Raw genomic sequence first — 19,895 nt, 5'->3', positions numbered from 1 at the left:
TTTTTGAGGGTGTCCAAGTGCCGAGAGCCAGCCTTTGGAAGGGATTTGGGTTCTCACAGTTTCACCCAGGCAGTTAGAGGAGCCTCAGAAGGAGCCAGAGCAGACACCTACGATAGACAGAGGCACTGGGTGCTTTTAAAGATGTACTTAACTGTATCTTCAGACATCTAAATCCCTCTAAAAGTCTCACTCTTAGTGTCTAAATCCCAGGTGCCTAACTCACTTCTAGGAAAAATCTCACACCAGGACTGATTCACTGAATCATTTTTTTAAATCTGGTCCTCACTCACATAGGGCTTTTGAAAATCCCACTGCTAATCTCCTATACCCAGGCATGTACCACTTTGATGCCTGTAAAATAAATTGCTTTGCGCTCCTGGGGGACAGCAGCCACTTTGTCCCTGCTCGTACAAAGTCAGATTTTTGTTTCTTGCATATTAACACATAGATTTTTTAGGAAGCTCTGAAGCTGCCATGCAAGACTTCAATTAGCAACCCAGATCGAGGGCGGGTTTACGTGTTGTTCTGGGGAGGCATCGGAGGCTGCCGGGGGTTGTAGGTCTGCGTCGGCAGAGGTGCCGGGAGGAGCTGGGTCTGGGCGGCTCATTTACATCGGTGGGGTTCGCCCGTGGGCACAAGCCTTCGCTCAGCTCCACTGATCTCCTGGGAAGACTTGTGAGCAAAGTGGCTTGTCTCTAGCAGCGACTGAACCTTGTTACCTGGGGTTTTGCGAGAAACTACTTGGGTGAAGAGGGGAAAAAAATCAAATACATATGTTCTTTCATTTTTCTCTCTCTTTTTTTTTTTTTTTTTTTTTTTCCTATGGGAATTTTTATTCGTTGGGAAGTTTTTTGGTGAATAAAATAAAATGTTGTGCATATGTTTTCTTCATTAGAGAAATTGGAGTTGGGGATAAACAAATTATTTTTTCCTGTTTTTTTTTTTAAAAAAAAAAAGTAAAAATGGTGCCACAAAAGAAAAGGCTGGCTGCCATTGAAACATTTTTGGTAGAAAATCTGCCTGCAGCACTGCTGCTTAATCAGTTTGGAGCAGAGTGCAGCCTGTAGCTTGTTAATAAGAGCAGCTTGCCCGAGCGGTTCGCACAACGGTGAGCTGCAGAGGAGGCTCATTGCATAGCTGTGGATTTTATTTTGCAGCTCTGTTAATTAAAATATATTTTACTTTGAAGGGGGTTTTTACTGTTTTCTATGAGGGTGAGCAGAAGACTGTTCTCCTGGATAGATTAAAGGAGGGATATGGAGTATTTTTTTTAGAAGTAGCAACTTAATTTTGTTTGATGGGCAAACTCTTAGCAAAAACGATGTGAATTTTCTGATTTTTATTTGTTCTCAGGCATTGTATACAGGCTGTTTTATGAGTCTGAGTATCTTGGCTGTTTTGATAATATCAAACTAAATTTTCACATGCAAGTTGCCAGACTGGAACAGAAAAGTTGTCACAGATTCTTTTTTAATTGATAAAGTAATTTTTACTTATACAAGGGTAAACTGAAATAATAAGGCCTGAAACTGTGCCATTGAAGTTAATGACAAATCCTTCGTAGGTTTCATATAAAGCCTGTATTTTTATTATCCCAGTTCCAGCGACTTTTGTTGCAAGTTTGCAGCAAAATGTTAGGGCATTTCTAAGTGTTATTTTTATTATACAAAATCCCATTAAAATCAGGACTGAAGCATCCCATTAATTTAAATGGGACTTTGCATATTTGCTGAGTTCCAGGCCACAGATAAAGAAAAGTATGCAATTTGGAGTTAAACTGACCACAGCTTTTTTATTAGAAGACATTTAATCTCGAACGAACAGCACAGTCTGAGGCATAAAGTCTTTGTGAACTTCATCTGGGCTGGTGCAACAGGAGCCTCCACCACGCAGCAACTTCTGGGTTGGTCGTGGGGGACCTCTCCGGACCATACAGCTTTCCCCAGCAAACCCCTAGCCCAGGTAGGCATGCAAAGTGCTCCCCAGACAGCTTTGCCTTGGAAATGCAAATAGGTAAGCCAGCCCAGCCAGAACAAATGGAAAACTTGATTCAGGTCTTTCTCTGGCTCCAAGTATCTGCTCACCTTCACAAAGGCAAGGCTGCGATCAGTGGGCAGGAGTGTGGGGGCTCTCTGCTGCACCCGCTGGGAGGCAGAGCCTCGCCGGGCTCGAACGGCACTAGATCAAAGCGATGCAGCTTCAGAAATCCCAGTTTGAGCTTCAGCTTTGAGTACTGGAAACCACTGGGAAGAACGCGCAAGGCGAGGGATGGAAAACCATCGCCTCTGGTGTGTGGAAACACCCACCAGCCAGCCGCTGGCAAGGGGAGTTAAAAACCTAAAGTGTGAAGAAAGGTGGGGAAAACCGTTTTATACGTGGGACCTCCCTTTGGGGACTCTGGGGGCTAAGGGACCGTTAAATGACAGCCCCCTTCGGCTGTCCCCAGAGTGGGCACACACCTGGGCACCTCCAAGGGCATATCCCTAAGGAAGCTGTGCCTTGGGTAAAGCGGTCCCGAGCCCTGGTTTGAACATACCAACCCCCCAAAAAATTCAGGCTCTAACCATTGTGGGGGAGACCTAAAGGCTACTGGAAGCAGGGCACCCGTAAAAGCGCACAGGGAAGGTGTAGGAGCTGCTTTCTGCTCAGTGTCTCCTTGGAATTTTCCTTTCCCTGAGCCATAAATGTGTCAAGATGCCCAAATTTCACCCAGCAGCAGCGGCTCAGCTTTCCCCGGTACATTCACAAGGCAGGGGGACACCAGTGAACAGAATTTTGTTTCACCAGTGACAACCACCGGCATGGAGACCCAAGCAGGCTGTGTCCCTGCTCCCCCGATGAGGTTGGGGAGGGAGGGGTATGTGTGTGTTCAGGACTCCAACTGCGACTGAAACTTGCGGCAGGGTTTGGCTAAACGTGAGCCCTGCCGTCGTTAACTCTGATTTAGGACTAACAGTGCTACCTCCAGGAGCAGAAGAAAATGCACCCCGAAAATAACCCAGGCTAATATCACAGCCGAGGGCTTGCAGATACCCTCCCGGGTGGAAACTGGAGGGGAAAACCAGTCATTTTCCTGGTCTGGTGCCCGCTCCCGTCGCTATAAAAAGGGATAAAGCAGCCGAGGAGACTCAGCTCCTCTCTGCTGAGCCCCCGGCTTGGCGGTAACGCCACCGCGCAGCCCCCCAGCCCCGGGATGGGGGCTCCACGGACACGGCCCCCCCCCCCCGCCCCGCTGCCAGGGAACGGCTCCCGGGGCTCCGCGGGGCCCGGCTGCCGTGCGCGGCCGCGGAAGTCCCCCCGGGAGGTCAAGCGGCTCCGCGCAGAGAGCTGCAAAATCCCCGGGAAAGGGGGGACGGGATGCATCCGCGGCCGCGGAAACGGGACCCAGCCCCGCCGCGGGGGAAGGCGTCTGTATGCGGGGTCCGGGTAATTTACTGCTTCCCTGGGTGAATTACGGTATTTTTCACAAAATATTAATAGTGAGCGTAAAAGTAACGAAATAGTAATGAAATGGTTATGAAATCAGAGTATTTTGTGCTCGCAGCAACTTGGGGAAAAAGCAAATATGTCGAATAACTTTTAAAATTCAGGATCTCGGAGAATTTGGAGGAGCAAGAGAAAAATGCACCTTGGCAAAACGGGCAAAACGGGCAAAACGGTTCAGCGCGCAGGAGCGGTCCCAGGGCTGCGGCACGCCGAGACGGGGGGTCTCCAGGGTGCGAGGGTTCACTCTTTTGGGAGAAAAAAGTCCCCACCCCACGACTCGAGGCGTTAGGATCTCGTGGGAGCAGAAATGCCGGCGGTAAAATCCTGCCCTAAAATGAGGGGTGGCGGGCGATGGCAGGGACCAGGGCACCCATCCCCGAAGAAGGGACCCTTCGGCCCCCTTGGCCGGCGGCTCCCGGCCGGGTCGCTGCGGGGCGGGGGCGGACGGACGCGGTGCGACGGCGCAACGAGCGCGGGGAAGCGGAGGGGCCCTCCCCAAAATGCCGCGGCCGGGCGGGGGAGGGGGGGAAAGCTGTTTTTCTCCTTGGTTAGTCGATGTCTTAAACACAGCCAGAAAAGAACATTAAAGGCATTTCTAGATTTCGTTTCAGTTTTGGTTGGTTTTTTTTTTTTTTTTTTTTTTTATTCCCATGCTCTTAATTTTGAAAAAAAAAAATAATCACAAAACATAACTTATAAAACAATATATATACTGCATCCTTATCCACAACAGCATAATTGAAACATCCAGCGTAACGTTTACCACAGGTGTGAAATACACTGGGAAAGAAGTACCGTGTGCATTTTATATTATGTTTCTTTGTCATCTACAGGTAATAAGTATCGACAAAAAATAAGCAACAAATATGCCTGCAATTAAACTTCATATGCGTTTTGTATGCGTATTAATAAAGATCATATTTATCATTTCCATGGTTTGTTTTTTTTTCTTTTTTTTTTCTTTTTTTTTTTGCCAACAAGCACTTGTTAAAGTATCTACATTTACATAATAGTACCTTAAGATAATAACACCTTAAGATAATTTTTTTGTTGTTGTTCCTTGTTTTTCCTTCACAGTTAGAAAAGCAAGGAACGCTTTCAGCTTTGCTAAGCAACCTTTCCGGACGCCGAGGCTCGCTGTTTCTCTAGCAGAGATGCAGTATCTGGATTCACTTCATAACAGACCGTTTTCCGTCTTTTTTCCTTTTTCCTAGACTCTCTGAAAGGTTTTTGTTTGTTTGTTTGTTTGTTTGTTTTTTAAAGAGAAAAAAAACAACCCTGCATTTAAATAAAGATGAATGATAATTTCATTATCAGGATAAGACTTTGGATGGGGAGAATGCTGAACAGTTTTCGCATCGCTGGAGGGTTTCTGTGCTCTCTCACAACCGGGGATACTGCAGTCTTTTGGAAAGGATGAAGAGGTAGGAACCTTGAGCTGCTTAGTATCAGGAATGACTGGATTATAGCTTCCAACTAAAGAAAAAACATCAAGAATCATGCATTTTAAAAACAGTTTATTCAACGGCCAAGGACAATGATCCGGCACAATGCAACGGTAGATATAAATATAACCTTATATAAGTGGTTGACCCTTGTCATTATTACTTTTAATAGTCTCATACCTAATATTTTAACAATTTTTCCCGCAGAATCTACTCTGCGAATTATATTTTTTTCCCCCCACCCTTTTTTTTTTTTTTTTTTTTTTTTTTTTTTTTTTTTTTTCGGGTGTGATTCTGTTCCTCAGTGGTAAACATTAACCAAACTCTTCCCGTGCGACAAGCGGCCAAGAACCGTCCCACCAGCTCTCACCACCGAGGCGGCTCCCCCTCGCCGCCCTCCCTGCGGGGAAGCGGCCGCCTTACCAACTCCTGTGCAAGTTCAAGTAAACACATACAACCCGCATAATCCAGAGAAAAATTGCAACTCATCCATGTACCAGATTTCGGTGTCTCTTGCAAAAGTTTTCTGGTCCGTTTACGGTTTTTGATGGTTTAGTTTTATTTTATTTTATTTTATTTTTAAAGCGCTGTTTTGTTGCTTGCGTCGTTGGTTTGCATCAATATATTTTTTTTTTCTAGACAGTCGAAGTCCGCGGAGCTTTTGGTTGTGTTTTTTTGGCGGTGTTTTGTTTTAGTTTTGTTGTTGTTGGTTTTTTCCCTCTCTCACTTGCTCGGGTTTTGCTTTTAATCATCATCGGGTTTCAATTTTATTTTTTTTTTCCTTTTCCGTTCAACATCGCTTTGCTTCTGCTTCGCTTTGTCGGCGGTGCTTTGTCGAAGGTGGTTTGTGTCCAGTCCGTCAACTGTTGTACTGACAGGCGTTTAGACTAGAGCCGGGGCTTTGCAAACTGCTGTAGCCGAAACTGGAGTGCTGCTTTGATTTCAGTCTGAGACTGGCTAAGCTGGAGTTGCAAGTGTCCCGGTAGACGCTGTAAGGTGAGCCCGGTGGCCCGTAGGGACAGGCCGGCGAGGACATGGCCGAGTTCAGCGAGGAGCCGCTGATGTTGTTGATGTTGTTGAGGCCGGAGTTGGCCATCCCCGGCACGGCCGAGTGGCCCATACTGGAGGGCATGTTCATGGAGGAGATGCTGCTGGGCGCCGAGAACATGGACTGCGAGGAGAGGGGGCTCATGGAGTTGAAGAAGGTGAAGCTCTTGGTGGAAAGCGGCGCCGGGGTGAGGCTTTTGGTGGCCCAGTTGTTGTAGGGGTACCCGGCGTACATGTCGTCGTAGGGCTGCATCAACCCGCTGAACTGCGGCACGTAGCCGTTCTTGCACAGGTCCATCTGCTGGTTCCGCTCCCGCTTTCTCCACTTGGCTCGGCGGTTCTTGAACCAGACCTGCGGGAAAAAAGGCGGTGGGGGGGTTGGGGGGAACGGGGACACACAGGGGGGGACACCGATACGTCGCGGTGAGTGCACTATCGCCGCCTCCCCCCTTTTCACGGAGCGCAGATTGCGGCGCACCCGGTACTACCCCCCCGACCCTGCGACACCGCGATGGCACCCAACGACCCCTCCAGCTCCGCGACCCGCGTACAGCCTCTCCCTGCAGCACCCTGCTCCCCTCGGGGAGGGGGGGAGACGGGAGCCCCCCTCCGCGGGGTGCCTGCGCGCACATCGCGCTCTGCGCGCATCTACCCAGACGGCAGGCGCGCAACCGCCGCTCCGCCGAGGGTGCCTGCGCGGGTGTCCGCGCCACGGCCCTGGCCGCCTTCCCCCGTCCCCCGCCCCCCGCCGCTCCTCACCCCGGAGCAGGGCATGGGGCGAAGGCACGGCCCGCTCTGATTAAGCCCGGCTCGCCCCGGCTCCGCCGCGTTTCCGAACGCTAATGCCGTGTAATAAAAGTCCTCTGTTACAGATCATAAAAAAGGGGATTGGATTAGTATGTTTAGGTTAAAAAAAAAAAAAAAAAAATCAATCCCCGCATCGCCTTTGGATAGATGCAGCCTCTGCCTTTATATCTGATGAGAATTTACAGCCTTGACTAGGGAGCAGAGAAGCGGGGGCCGCTCCTGGTGTTTGATGAAAAAACCTGGTCCAGGTTCCCTCTTATTTATTTTCTTTTTAACCCTCTGAAAGCGTCTGAGCCCTCCGCGCTGGAAGCTGGGCAGCCCCAAAATTCTCTTTCCAGGTTAAAAACCAGCATCGTCCCGCCTGCCGGCTGCGCCCGGCCTGCGAGCCTCCCCTGCTGCACCCCCCCACCCCCACCCCCCCACTTCACGGGGCTTTCTTCGACCGAGCTGTCGCCCCTCCGGGCTCCCTCGAACACCGGGGGCCCGGTCGGAGCCGCGCGGTTCCGTGCGCTCAGCCTTGCGGAGGTTGCGCTCACCCGGCACGCCCGCCGGAGCCGGGGCGGGGGGGTGGGGGCGGGGGCAGCAATTCAGGCCTCCCCTCCCGGCGCAGAAATGGCGCAACTATTATTAAATACCGGGCTCAAGGATGAAAACTTCGGGGGAGAAATGGATGGCCGAGTCTATTTTAAAAAATAATAATAAAAAGAATCGAGTACAAATAGGAAACGAAAGCAAACATGTTCAAAACCTGTAATATACTCCTCGGAAGGTGCTTCCAGACAGGAATTTCCTGAAAATGAGGGTAATAGTTTTAATTATGGCTCCTAGACATTTTAAAGGAAGGCCCTCATAGCAAATTAAGGTTAGATTTGCAATCTGCAATCTCAGAACATCAAAACAAAACATCTCCACACAGAGGGAGAACGAAATGTCGTTAATGGAAACTCATGTATTAGTTTTATTTGCTTCCTGAAATATTCCACCAATATTAACGCTCCGGCTTTGTTTTCCTTTAAACTCAATTAAGACAATGCTTTCAGACGCATTTCCTCCATTGCAGATGGGTGTTTACTCTTGAAAGGTTTAAAGCAGAATCTCCGTAATCCGATTTGGTCACTCGCGGTTTAATTGCCAAGGAAAAAATAAAATTAAAAAAAAAAATTAAAAAGTGGCTTTTCGGGATGGCGGGGCTGCCCTCCGCGGTTCCCGTTTTCTCCCGGGTTTCTGCCCTCCCTGGTAGCGTGATCAGCCCACGGTTGTCTAAGGAACTGCCGAGGCTGTTTATATATATATATATACACAGTTTTATATATATATATATATACACACAGTTTTATATATATATATATATATATATATATAGGTGTATATATATAGATATATTGTGGCGTCGGCTCTGAGGCCGTACAAGTGCTCCAGCGCTCATTGACTCCGGAGTGCGATCGCTCCCCAGCCCTTGCCCTTCACTTCGCCCACCGGCGACCCCCGCAAACAGCCGCTCCGCCCGCGGCCGCGGGAGATGTGCGGCCGGGAGAGGCTGGAACCTCCAGATCGCCACCGGCCCGGGGGCTGAGCCGCAATCCCGCCGTGGCGTCGAGCAGCGGTTTGTTTGTGCGATGGTCGCGATGGCGGGGATTATTGGGAATAACCAAGGGGAAGGGCCGCTGGAGCTGCCCAGTTGCTTGGATGGGGGGTTGCTCTAGCCCCGCGCCGGGTTTAGGCCAAGCTTAGGGGGGGGGGTCTTCCCCCTACAACCAGGCCCTTCACAAGCCCCGGCCCCCCCGCTAGACCCTCCTGCTCTATTTGCCCCCCACTTTCGGGGCCCGTCCCCAAGCGCGGAGCCGGCGGTCGCACCCCACTCCGAGCCGCATCTCTCCGCTACCGGCAGCTGGATTTCTCCTCCACGGCCTGGATCCTAATTTTAGGAATTCAAAGCAAACCCACAGCAGCCGCAATCCGCCGCGGTGGCTCCCAAAAGGGGTCGTTTCCCCAAACACCCCCCCCCATCTCCGCACCCACACACTTCCAGCGGGGTTCTCCATCCCCGGCGGGGCTGGGCGCCCCTCTTACCCGGACTCGGGGCTCGGTGAGGTTGGTCCACACGGCGATCTCCTCCCGCATGCTCATGTCTGGGTAGCGGTTCCGCTGGAAAGTGGCTTCCAGCTCCTGCAGCTGCTGGCTGGTGAAGTGGGTCCGCTGCCGCCGCTGCTTCTTCTTCTTCGCCGGGTCGTCGGTGGCTCCGTCCTCGTTTTTTTGCTCGCCGCTGCGCTCCTTCTCTGCGGTGGGGTGTCGGGGTTTGGGGTGGGTTTTTTTTGTTTGGTTGTGTGTTTTTTTTTTTTTTTCCTTTTTTTAGGGGGGGTTGTTGTTTTTTTTTTTTCAAACAGAAATACAGGCACACAAAGGCAGGCACGCTGCCCCCGCCCCCAGCCCTGCCCGCCCCGCCGCAGGGACGCGTGGGGGCACCCACTCAGGTCCTGCCTGGCCCTGCACCCACCGAGAGCCCCGCAGCCTTTCCCGGAGGGACTGGGGAAGGAGCACCGAGCCCTGCCCGGGTCCAGGGCACCCGAGGAGGCAGCGAGACCCCCAGGGCGGCCCGTCTCGAAGCGGGCCCGAGGAGTGAGAGCGATCGGGGTGGGGGGAGAGCGGGTTCCCCACAGTATCGGCCGCTTCGCCTTTCCACGGCACCTTTTCCCTCCCTTCAACCTAAGGCGCGATCTTTGCTCCATTGTCTTTGTTGTGCTCGGCCGCGATAGGAAACTTTGGAAGGGCAGGGGTGTAAAACCCAGCAGCAGTTAATTGCAAAAGTCACTCTCTCTCTTTGCCTCTACGCTCCCCCACTTATTTCTTTTTAAAAATTTTTTTTTTTTTTTTCCCTTTTACCACTGTTAGTATTTATTTTAACGCGAAGCTGAGCGAAGCCCTCTGCAAAAATCCTATCGAAAGAAAAAAGGAAAGAAAAAAAAAACCGACAACAAAACAGGAGCGTTTTTGCGGTCGGTATTTGTCCGGGCTGGAAGCAGAAATCCAGCCCCAACGAGGGGACAGGCTCCCGCTCCCTTTTCCTAACGGCCTTTCTAGCTTTCCCAGCCCGGGTTTTGGCCGGGTTTGACCCGGTTAAAGCGCTCGGAAAAAAAAGGACTGAAAAAGGCCTGAACGAAACGTGCTCCCGGCCCCGGCGGGAGCGGGGAAAGGTGCGGTCGGGCGACGGGCGCGGGAGGCGGCGGGGCCGGGAGCCGCGGCCATCCATCCCCCCGGCCTCTGTCCTGCTGCTGCCTAAAGGAAACTCCGCGGGGAGTTTTCCCTTTTCGAGGTGTCCCTTTCCCCTCCTCCGCCCACCCCTTTTTTAGAGGTTTTTATCCCGGCGGCGGCGAGCCCGAGGACTTTTCTACAGCCCCGACCTCTGCGAGGTAAGCGGGAGTCTAAAAATAACCGCGGACTGCATCCAAAATCCCAGAAGGACTCGTCCTTGCAAAGTCAACCCTGAATCGCTCCTCGCCTGGGCACCAAAAAAAATGGGGGGGTGGGAATGATCTCCCAAGGCTCAATGGAAACCCCAAAAGGGGCCGATCGCAGCCCGGCTGGGCTCTCTCTGCTCTAAGTGCTTTGCAGAGCAAACAAGGCCTCTGCAGCGCAGACCCCATCGCTACCGACTCCCCTCCTGCCCCGGCGGTGGGGAAACAGAAACCAAAATAACCCCCGTCAAGATAAATCCCGGAGAAACCGGGTAGAGAAGGAGCCGGGGAGCGACAGCAAAGCGGCTGCGGCCGCGGTGGGGTCCGGCCCGGCAGCCCCTCGCCCCGCTCCGGGTTTAACCCCTCCAGGATTTCATTAAAAATCCGGCCTCCGCGCCGGGCTGTGATACAATTTTAAATCATAAGGCACATTAGTTTTAATCGGGGTTTGTACTTTTTTTTTTTCCCCCTTTTTTTTTTTTAAAAAATATATATATAATGTAAAAGGTATTTTGCAGCTTCTCGGAGAAGAAACGCAGGTAAGGTCCTCAGCCCACCTCCAGCACCGAGGGGTCACACGCAGGGGTAGGGCAAAATGGAGCAAATCTCCCTCTCTAATCTCAAATAATCCCCTCTAATCTCGGAGTCCCTTCCAGACGCCGGTCCCTAACTTTGTTTGCGGATCAGGCTGGGAGGCACAACCCAAAGGCTGTTTATCACTGGGTGCCACTTCGGGACGAATTCTTGCCACAGCCACTCTCTAGGTTATAGGAGCTGCTAAAACTCCGAAAAACAACAACAGCTATTCAAAAAAATTATATTTAAATAAGAGACTAACTCCTCCTGAAAGGGTCTCGGTGGAGAACGGGTATCACCCTCCTTCCCGCAGCTTTTGTTGCCTTCTCCTGCCTTCCCTTGTCATTCTAGAAATGTTGCTACTTTAATTAAGCGCAAACTGGGAAACCACATCTTTCCCTGCAGCCCTCGCACACGGTGCGACCCTTTCCAGCGGGGAAACCTCCCCGCGGCCGCGCACATCCCCTCCGCGGCGGCCCGCGCTGCCTACGCTCGGCCCTATGCCGCCTCTCCTATTCTACGGGGCTTTTCTTTTTTTTTTTTAAACATTTTTCCCCCCTCCTCCCCTACTGCGTCCTTTGACAGAGAGATCTTTTTCCATCTCTGCACCACCCGTGCTGGAAAATAAACCCGGGCGAAAGCTGACATTATTTCAGAAACATCCGGGAAAACCGCACTCCCCGAAGAGCCGCCCCCCACCCCGCGCCTTCCTTTCGACCCCATCAATTAATAACTGTGTTTTTTTGTGTATATATATCCATAAAAGAGCAGCTCCTGGGATGGGGCTGGGGAGCCCTGTGTGCCCTCCCGGCTGTCAGCGCCGGGCACGGCGGGGGCGGCAGCTCCATGCGGGCCCCTGCCCCCCGCTCCGCGTCCCGGGTCTCACTTGGGATGGAGCCGCCGGGATCACCGGCAGCTCTTGCCTTCCTCCCCCCCCTCCCCTCCCCGCTACTCCTCCTCCCGTTCCCCATCCCCCCCGCCTCCATCGCCTCTGGTTTGTGCGGGGGGTGCGGGCAAAGCACCACCGACCGCCCCGCGAAAGGAAGGCGCGGTGGGGAGGGGGAGGCGGCGCGGAGGGGAGCGGGCCAGGGGCAACGGGGTGCGGTGGTGGGGGTGGTGGTAGGGGTGGGGGGGGTGGGGGGGTTACCTGGCACCTCCGTGTCGGAGGATTCACTGGCTGAGTTGTCGATCGGGTCTCTGGGTTCCGAGGATCTTTGCAAATGGAAGCTGGAAGCCATGTCATGGGAGGGTTGGGGTCTCAAGCTCTCGGGCAGTCTCTCCAAATTCATTCCACCTTTAAAGGAATCCATGGCAGGGGCGCCGAGCTGCCTGGGGGAGTTTGCAGGTGTTTATTCCACACAGAAAGGAACAAGGAGCTTTTTTTTTCTTTCTTTCTTTTTTTTTTTTTAAAAGAAAAAAAAAAAAAACAAACAAAACACAACAGAACCAAAAGCAAATCCACTTATTACTAACAGTATTATTTTAAGAGTGTCGGAAGAAGAGGTCTGGGCAGAGCAAGCCGATTGTCTCTGCTCGGGGAGAGGCACAGCAGTCCGGCCGCATAGGCAGGGAAGTGGTAAAGATCCCTTATAGAGAAACGCGAGTTGCGAGTTGGACAGTTTAAAGCTAAAGAGATTAAAGTGACCTGCCCTAGAACAAATGCCTGTAGTTAAACGGGGCTCCTCCCCCTGAAGGTTAAAACCTCCCCGTCTCGCTAACGCATCACTCCATCTAGCGCTCGCCCAGCCCGGCCGCGCCGGCGGACCTGCCTCCGCGCTCCCCGCCGAGGTGCGCGCCTTGCGCGGCCGCGACCAGACCCGCAGCCCCCCGGGCGGACCCCTGCCCGGCCCCCGCCGCCCGGCTGCTCTCCTCCGAGGGTGCCCCCCCCCGCCCCTTTCTCCTTCCCCTCCCTCCAAACTCGATGAGGTATTAAAAATAGTTCAGAAACGAATGGAAACGTGGAAAATTACTCCCAGCGGCGCGGGAGGGCGGCTCGGGACCCCCTGCCCGCCCCCAACACCCCGCCAGCCCGTCCTCCTCCGCAGCGTCCTGCCAGCCGGCAGCGCGCGGGTTGCGCCCCCGCGCAGTACGGCATCTCCGCCGGGTATCCCCCGCGACCCAGCCCGGCTGGGCCTTTCCGCCCCTCCGTCCCTGCAGTGGACGCGCACCCTGCGCGCCCCTCAGCATCCCTGCGCGGGGTTTGCGCGACCCCACCGCGAGTTTCAGTCCCGTGGGGAACGCGTCCCTCCGAGCTGGAGGGGATTTCTTTTGGGGCCAACGGCCTCCTGGGGAGTTTGGTCTGAACTGGTTTTATCTTTTTTTAATATTATTATTTTTTCCCTGGCTGTGGGGTTTATAATAAAGCGGCTCGGACCCTGCCCGGGGGACCGCAGCCTGGGGAACGGCGGCAGCGCCAACGCTCCCAATCCCATCGTCTTTCAGCACATGATTAATAACAAATAATTTTCCTCCCGCAGCCGAACTCGCCGTGACCCTTCGGAAGGGGACGTCTGCGGCTCTGACCAGCCCGGCAGGGAGGGGGCGGGAGACCCCCATCCCCTCCTGCAGCCGGTACCAGTGCTCCTTGTCCTGGTGCGGTGTTGGGGGCGAGGGGAGCGGAGCCCGTCCCCGGTGCTGCCCGCGTAGGCCGGGATACGGCCTTGAGCCCTCCCGCGTATCACCTCGGTGGTTTGGGGAGGGTGAAAAACCCCACGGGAAGCCCTCAGCCTCGGGGGAGAGGTGGGAACCGGGGGTACCGGTGGGGCAGGCGGCAGGGTGCTCGCTGCACCGGCGACGAGGGGAAGGGGGAGAAGGACCCTGGCTGCATCTCTGCCTGAAGAAAGGACCCTCTCTCCTCCTCTTTATTTTCTCGGCTCACTTTAACTGATCCATCCTGACACTCTTATTTTGCTTTCAAATCAAGTAAAGATGTCGGAGAGAACTTTTGAACTGGTTTATGGAAAAGTGGAGGGAAGCAATATTCCAGCCGCCCAGGCTTTTTCCTACACCGCCGGGGTGATGCAGCCGGGCCCGCACTGCATCCCTCCCCCACCCCCCCGGGGCCCCGCAGGGCCCGGAGCCCCCCGCCCATGGGCCCGGTGAGAGCTCAAAGCTCCCAGACCCAGCCCCTGCACCTCTGACCTTTTGCAGTTTAGGGGAGGTACAGGTGGGTGCTGTCAGGGTCAGGGCTCCCTGGCTTGCTCTTTTTCCCTTCCCCCCCCCCCCCTTTTTTGAGTGACGGATTCATGTCCGTCTGTCTGTCCGCCGCTCCCGGCTGAACTTCGCTCAGGAGGCTGCAAACGACGGGGAATTTCGGGCACCCGAGGTGAACCGCGCGATCTCGGGGCTGCTAAAGATGGACGTGGTTTAAAATGCAAATATTTACGAAGGCCCCGGCCGCTGGGCTTCGAGGGACTCAGCTGATGCAGGAGCCCCCGGCGCGGGAAGGATGGAGACCTCCTCCCGGAGGAGATGCGAGAGGTGGGGATGGCTTTTCTCCCGAGGAAGAGGAAGGTGACCGCATTGCACACGTGCACCGTGCCGGAGACCCTTCACAGTCCTTTTTTCTCCCTTTATTTCAGAGGGCCGGGAGCGGTGGCAGCCCCGCGGCCGGTCACCGGGAGCTCCTCCGCTCTCAGCGGGAGAGGGATGGAGTCCGGCGGGCCAACAGGCCGGCTGCTCCGCTCCAGCTGTTTTAAACTTACTGCTCACAGCAGCCTCAAAAACGGAGGCAGGATTTCTTGTTCTCCTTCTTCTTTTTTTTTTTTTTTTTTTTTTTTTTTCATTTACTTTACAGTTTTTGTCCTGCCCTGTAAAATCTCTTTTAAAAATTCGTTCTAGGCTCGATTCCTCCCGGCCGGGCGCGGGGAAAAGCCTCAGCCCCGGACACCGGCGGGATTTCGCCGAGGCAGCGGCCGCGATAACGCCGGGTCCGGCTGCATCTGACAACGCCCTTCCCCCACCGCGGCTCCTTCTTGGGGGTTCCCCAGGGCTGACACCCCCGGATCCCGGCGTTAAACAGGGAGTAACGGGCCGGCCCTGCTGCTCCCGGCCCTCGGGAGGCGGAGCAGCGGCTCCCTCCGGACCTCCCCCACGCGTGTTCGCGCCCGGGCCGTGGCGGGAGTCGGGCAGTCACCGCACACCTGGGCACGGGTCCGCAGTCTCAGGAGGGCGCGTATGTATGTATATATATATATATATATATACATATATATATATGTATATGTCTCGTATTTGGCTTAACATGGCTTTAAGGGCATCCCGTCGCCCCGCGCTTTGGGGAGCGGGCGCACCCCTATCGCATAGAGCCGAATCCGCCCCGTTCTTCCCGCTGCCTGTCGCGACAACACGTGTCGCGACAACAGAGCGCACCCGCAAGGGCTGTCGCCCTAAATTTTGCACTTTCTCCGCTCCCTTTCGGGATGCCGGGGACACGTCTCCGCTGGCAACACCCCCTCCACCAGGAACTACGTCACGGGCCCATCCGCGTGACGTCACGCCGTGCTTCCCTGACGTCACACCTCGCCTTTCAGCCAGGCCACGACCCAGAGCTCTTCCCGGCTCTCCGAGGGCCGCGGGGGGAGCTGTGGGGAGGGCGGAGGGGCCGCAGCAGGGGAGGGCAGACCGGCTGCGGGGACACCGGCCCGGCCTTCCCCGGGGAACCGCGACCTGCGTGGGCGTGGGAACGGCCAGGGAGAGGCGGAGGGAAGGGTCGGGGGCCGGGGGCCGAGCGGGACTCGCGGAGCTCCGGCTGGGACGCGGGAGGTGTGCGGGGGTCGCCGGAGGGTTTTTTCGTGGGAAACCTCCGCGCAGCGCAGCGTGGAGCTGGCCGGAGAGCGCCACCACTCCGCACACGCGCAGCCACCGCACCCCGAGGCTCCCCCCCTCCGGGCTGGGGGCTGCATCAGGGATCTGTAAAATGCTGGAAGCCCGCAAATAAACCGCTCCGCTTCCTCCTGCTATAAATAACCCAAGAACGAGGGACGGTGCTTATAAATAAATCAGCGCTGGCCACGCCGGTGACAACCCCGTGAAGAAGAGGATGGGACGCGTCTGAGCGACAGCAGGACCCCCACTGCTCCCCGAGGGGCGGACGGACCCCGCCGAGGGCGCGGGGGATGCGGCTGTGTCGTCCCCCCAGGGTGCCGGGGAGGGGGTCCCTGCTTTTGCAGAGGGGCTCCCTTCCCCAACGGGCTGCAGTGGTTTTGTAGCCAACGCAAAACCACCTGGGCCGTATATCAGGCGGCGAAGTTCAATCTCTGCCAGCTTTTCCTCTTCAGATTTATTGGCGTTGTATAGACTCAGATTCGGTCTATAAATTACTGGGAATTGTTACGAAAACGAAGGCATCTCCTCCCAAGGGCACATTTGCCCAAGAGGAGAGAGAAGCCCTCTGAAAAATAGTGCTGCAGTGAGGTAAGAGAGGAAGGAGAGGCTCCTCAAGCCACCCAAACCCAACCCAACCCGACCAAACCCAGCCCAACCAAACCCAAACTCAGCCAACCCAACCCAACTCAACCAAGACAAACCAAACGAAGCCGCAACCAATGCAACCGTACCGAGCCAAGCCAAACCCAAAGCAACCCCGGCCAAAACAAGCCCAAGCCAAGCCAGCCGACCTCAGCTCGCTGCCCCCTTCGAGGAGCCCAGCAGCCGAGAGTTGAAAAAAAATGTTGTTGAAAACAACATTTCGTAACAAAACCCTCCCAAAAGTGAGCAGCGGGCGGCCAAGGGGCATCGCGGGGGCGGTGAGAGCGGCTGGAAGGGCGCAGCTCCCCTGTGCCCAGCGCCCGCAGCGCCGCGACAGCACGCAAGGCCATTTTCAAAGCTTCCCTCTATGAAAATGTACCCCGCATGGCTGGATGAGCGATTTTTTCGGCCTCCAGCTCCCGTTCCCGGCCTTTGCTGGTGCGTGGCTCTGACCCACGGGATGCTCACGCAGGGTGGGAAGAAGCAGAGGCCGGGGATGCGCGCAGGCTTGCGCGCAGGGCAGCGCGGCGCTCCGCGGAGCACGGACTGCGCTGATTGAGAGGTGCGTTTGTTGTTGCAGTGGTGGCGTCCGTCGGGGTAGTGTCCCGAGGGTGTTCTGCCCCAAAACAGCGTGACTCCAAACGCCGCTTTATCCGCAAGGTAGAGAGACCCGAGTGTACGCCCCCGCGCAAGGCAAAGCTCAGCGCTCCCCGCCGCCACCGCAGCCCCGGCCTGAAGGTAGAACGGGCCAAACCTCAACATCCCGAAACGAGACCCGGCACCCCCCGACCTCTCTCCGGAGCCGGGTCCCCCCCTGGGCCAGGCAGGAGCGGGCAGCGGGAAGCGGAGAGGGGGAAGAAACCCAGCCCAGAGAGCGTGTTAAATCGCTCAGGAGAGGAAGGTGGAAAATTACGCTGGCTCCCAGCCGGCCTGTCCTCCTCTGCGCAGCCAGGAGAACAATTTTCCTAAGAAGCTGAGCAAAACGAAATCAGCCCCTTTTGGATCTGCAGCCTTCGTCCCTACGCGCGCCGGCCAAGCCTCCGACTTCCGTGGGCGCGCAGGGCCCCTCCGCGCAGCGCTGCACCGCGGGAGGGTTTGCAGCGGCCATCCCCGACTCCTCCGGCCTCTCGCAGCCTCCCAAAACGTCAAGCTCTCCTGCCTCACTCTGCTTCCCTCGGCCCCACCGTTGCGGCTCTCCCCGCCAGTGAAACCCAATGGGGGAAACGGAATTTTCTCGGGGCGTTTGGTCCGTGACACCTCCCGGGGGGCACCTGGGGCACCCGGGGCTGCGGGTCGTGTGTGTCCCCGTCCCCGCCCCCCATCCCGCCCCGGGGCTGCCCCGGGCGCCGGCGGCCAGCGGCAGCGCTTGCAAAAAACTCGAGATGAAAAAGTTGAAGGCTTAATATTTTCTGACAGATACAAATGATACCCCAAGGCTTTCTGGTAATGCAGCGACTGACGGCTGGAGAAACGGTTTTCCTATTCGGGTTTCTGCAGCTGGAAGCAGACAGGGGTGGGGGGGATTCCCCTCGGCCCTCCTCCCCCTCTCCTCCCCCCGAAAATCAAACCATCTCCTGGGTGTCTACCGCCGATATGTGACAACCTTTTTTTTTTTTTTTTTTTTTTTTTTTTTTCCCCAAATGCCTGGCGGCACAGTCCCAGCCTGGCCCAGAGCTGCTTCCCAGCCCTCTCCGCATCCTTCAGACCACAGGCACTGCACTCTGCTCTAAGAAAATACTAATTTGCTGGTGGCAGCGGCTGGGGTTTGTCTCTGGCCGTTGGTAGCCTGACGCAAGCGGGAGAGTGTTAGCTCCCTGCAATGACAACACCGGAGGATGGACAGATCAGGAATAAGGGGGGTTGTTTCCCTAGGTGGGGGGGAAAGAGGGGAAAATTACAATACTGTCCCACAATCCCCTCTCTGAGCAGAGGGAACATGCTTTTCCTATTAATTGATGGAGGAAGGGGCGCCAGAGTTTGCTAGGCAGCCTGCTCATGTTACTCTGTGCATCTTTAGATCCCGAAATGTGTTTCTTTTGTGGACTAAAAAAGATGCCTCTGAAGCAGGATAATCAAAGGCCCGGGCACTTCTTTAGCATTTGCTGCAGACCCTTCTTCAGCAGAAAAAAAAAGAGGCTACGTTTGGACCCACCGATATTATGTTTCCATGTGGGTTTCCCCCACCTTGTTTCGGGAGAGCAACCTCTTAATTGCTCCAGCGTTTGGATGGGGGAAACACATTTCCCTTAAACAGGACATTTCCTGAAAGGCTGAAATATTCTAATAACGCGCTGGGCTCTTTAATGTTCGCAGAACAGCAGCGAATCTCTGCAGAGCCTCACATTTCCTGCCTTAAAACGTAAAATCAGAGAAACAATTAACCGTTGTGTGCATTCAGCTCCTTTTCTTCTATATTATTTTATTTCTTTTTTTCTTATAAATTTTTCTCCTATTTTTTTTCCCTCTTCCCCTTCACTCCCCCCCCCCCCCCCCCCCCCTTTATTTTTTCCCCCCTGTTTCCCCCTGAAAGGCTGGTTTCGCCTCGCTGCCCGGCGGCACGGCGCTGCTCCCGGCGCAGCTCTGCCGAAGCCCCCGCTCGTCTCCGCGGCCCGGGGAGCAAACACCGCGGAGATAAAGGCACGGGACACTTTTCTTTCCAGTTTCATTGTGGGAACGGCCGTATCTTAACGGGCCCATCTCGGAGAGAGATAGGAACGTGCTGCCTTCCAGAGGGCTGTGCTAATCAGCACGCCGGGTTAGATATAAAAGTTCAGGGCAAATAAAACGAATTAGTTTTATTAGCACGTTTAGGAGGCGGTCTAAGGAAGGAATTCGGCTTTACTAGAGAATGTTTTCTCCTCCCCTTTTGTTATTTAGAAGCAACATATATCCGAGCTGCTCATCACGGGTGGGAAATAATGCGTCGTTCAAGCTGCGGTCATTTTCTCGGAGAAAGGCGCTCCCTCCGCTAAACCCTCAAGAAGGATATATACTCTTGGAAATACACGATTTCGTAATAAAACCTGCGTGAACAATAAAACCGACTGTAAAGGACAGGCTGCGGAGCCCGCCACGTTATTGTTCGGCGGTGGGTTTCGGTAGGAAATATCTGCCTCCATCATACGCGCCTTTAACTCGGCTAAAACTTTCCCAGGGAAATGTTGCCACCGCTCCAGCGCAGGATTTCCAGGGACTTTGTCCGTATTTCAGGCAAATGAAGGATTTTGGGGGAGGTTGTGTCAGTGAAGCAGCTTTCAGGAATTATTTGGAAGTCAGTTTTTAGATCAGCGGCTGGAGTTGGCGCAGGAGAACACGGACCCTGTTTTGTTAAGTGGAAAATATGCATTTTTTTAAGTTATAAAAAAGCAAACGGCGTCTCGGTCCTCGATTCAGGCACAACAACATTGGTTTATGTTCAATTCGTGCCTCGGAATTTGTGTTCGCCTGCAGTGCGGTTGGCAAAATTTGGGGAAAAGAGACGAAATAACAGAAAAACCGCCCAGGGACAAATTTTTTTTACGTGACACCTAAAACAAAATCCGAAAGATACCGTCGGTGGGGAGCCCTCACGTCAATTTAAGCAGGGTTAAGAGGTAGAAAAAAGCGCCTTTTT

General features: G+C 54.5%; 1 protein-coding gene across 1 annotated transcript; it reads right to left on the bottom strand.

Moving 5' to 3' along the window:
• Window positions 1-5,790: 5,790 nt before the first annotated feature.
• PITX1 (paired like homeodomain 1) lies at window positions 5,791-12,123 on the bottom strand. The gene is made up of 3 exons (XM_086470981.1): window positions 11,961-12,123; window positions 8,856-9,061; window positions 5,791-6,330 (listed from the first exon to the last, which is right to left on the bottom strand). Exons 1-3 carry the CDS (start codon window positions 12,121-12,123, stop codon window positions 5,791-5,793), a joined length of 909 nt encoding a protein of 302 aa, XP_086327107.1.
• Window positions 12,124-19,895: the final 7,772 nt, after the last annotated feature.

The sequence above is a fragment of the Leptosomus discolor genome, chromosome 10 (genome assembly GCF_034619465.1).
Source record: "Leptosomus discolor isolate bLepDis1 chromosome 10, bLepDis1.hap2, whole genome shotgun sequence".
Classification (NCBI taxonomy): domain Eukaryota; kingdom Metazoa; phylum Chordata; class Aves; order Leptosomiformes; family Leptosomidae; genus Leptosomus; species Leptosomus discolor.
Note: the sequence above shows the minus strand (reverse complement) of the source record. Positions and strands in the feature narration are given on the sequence as shown.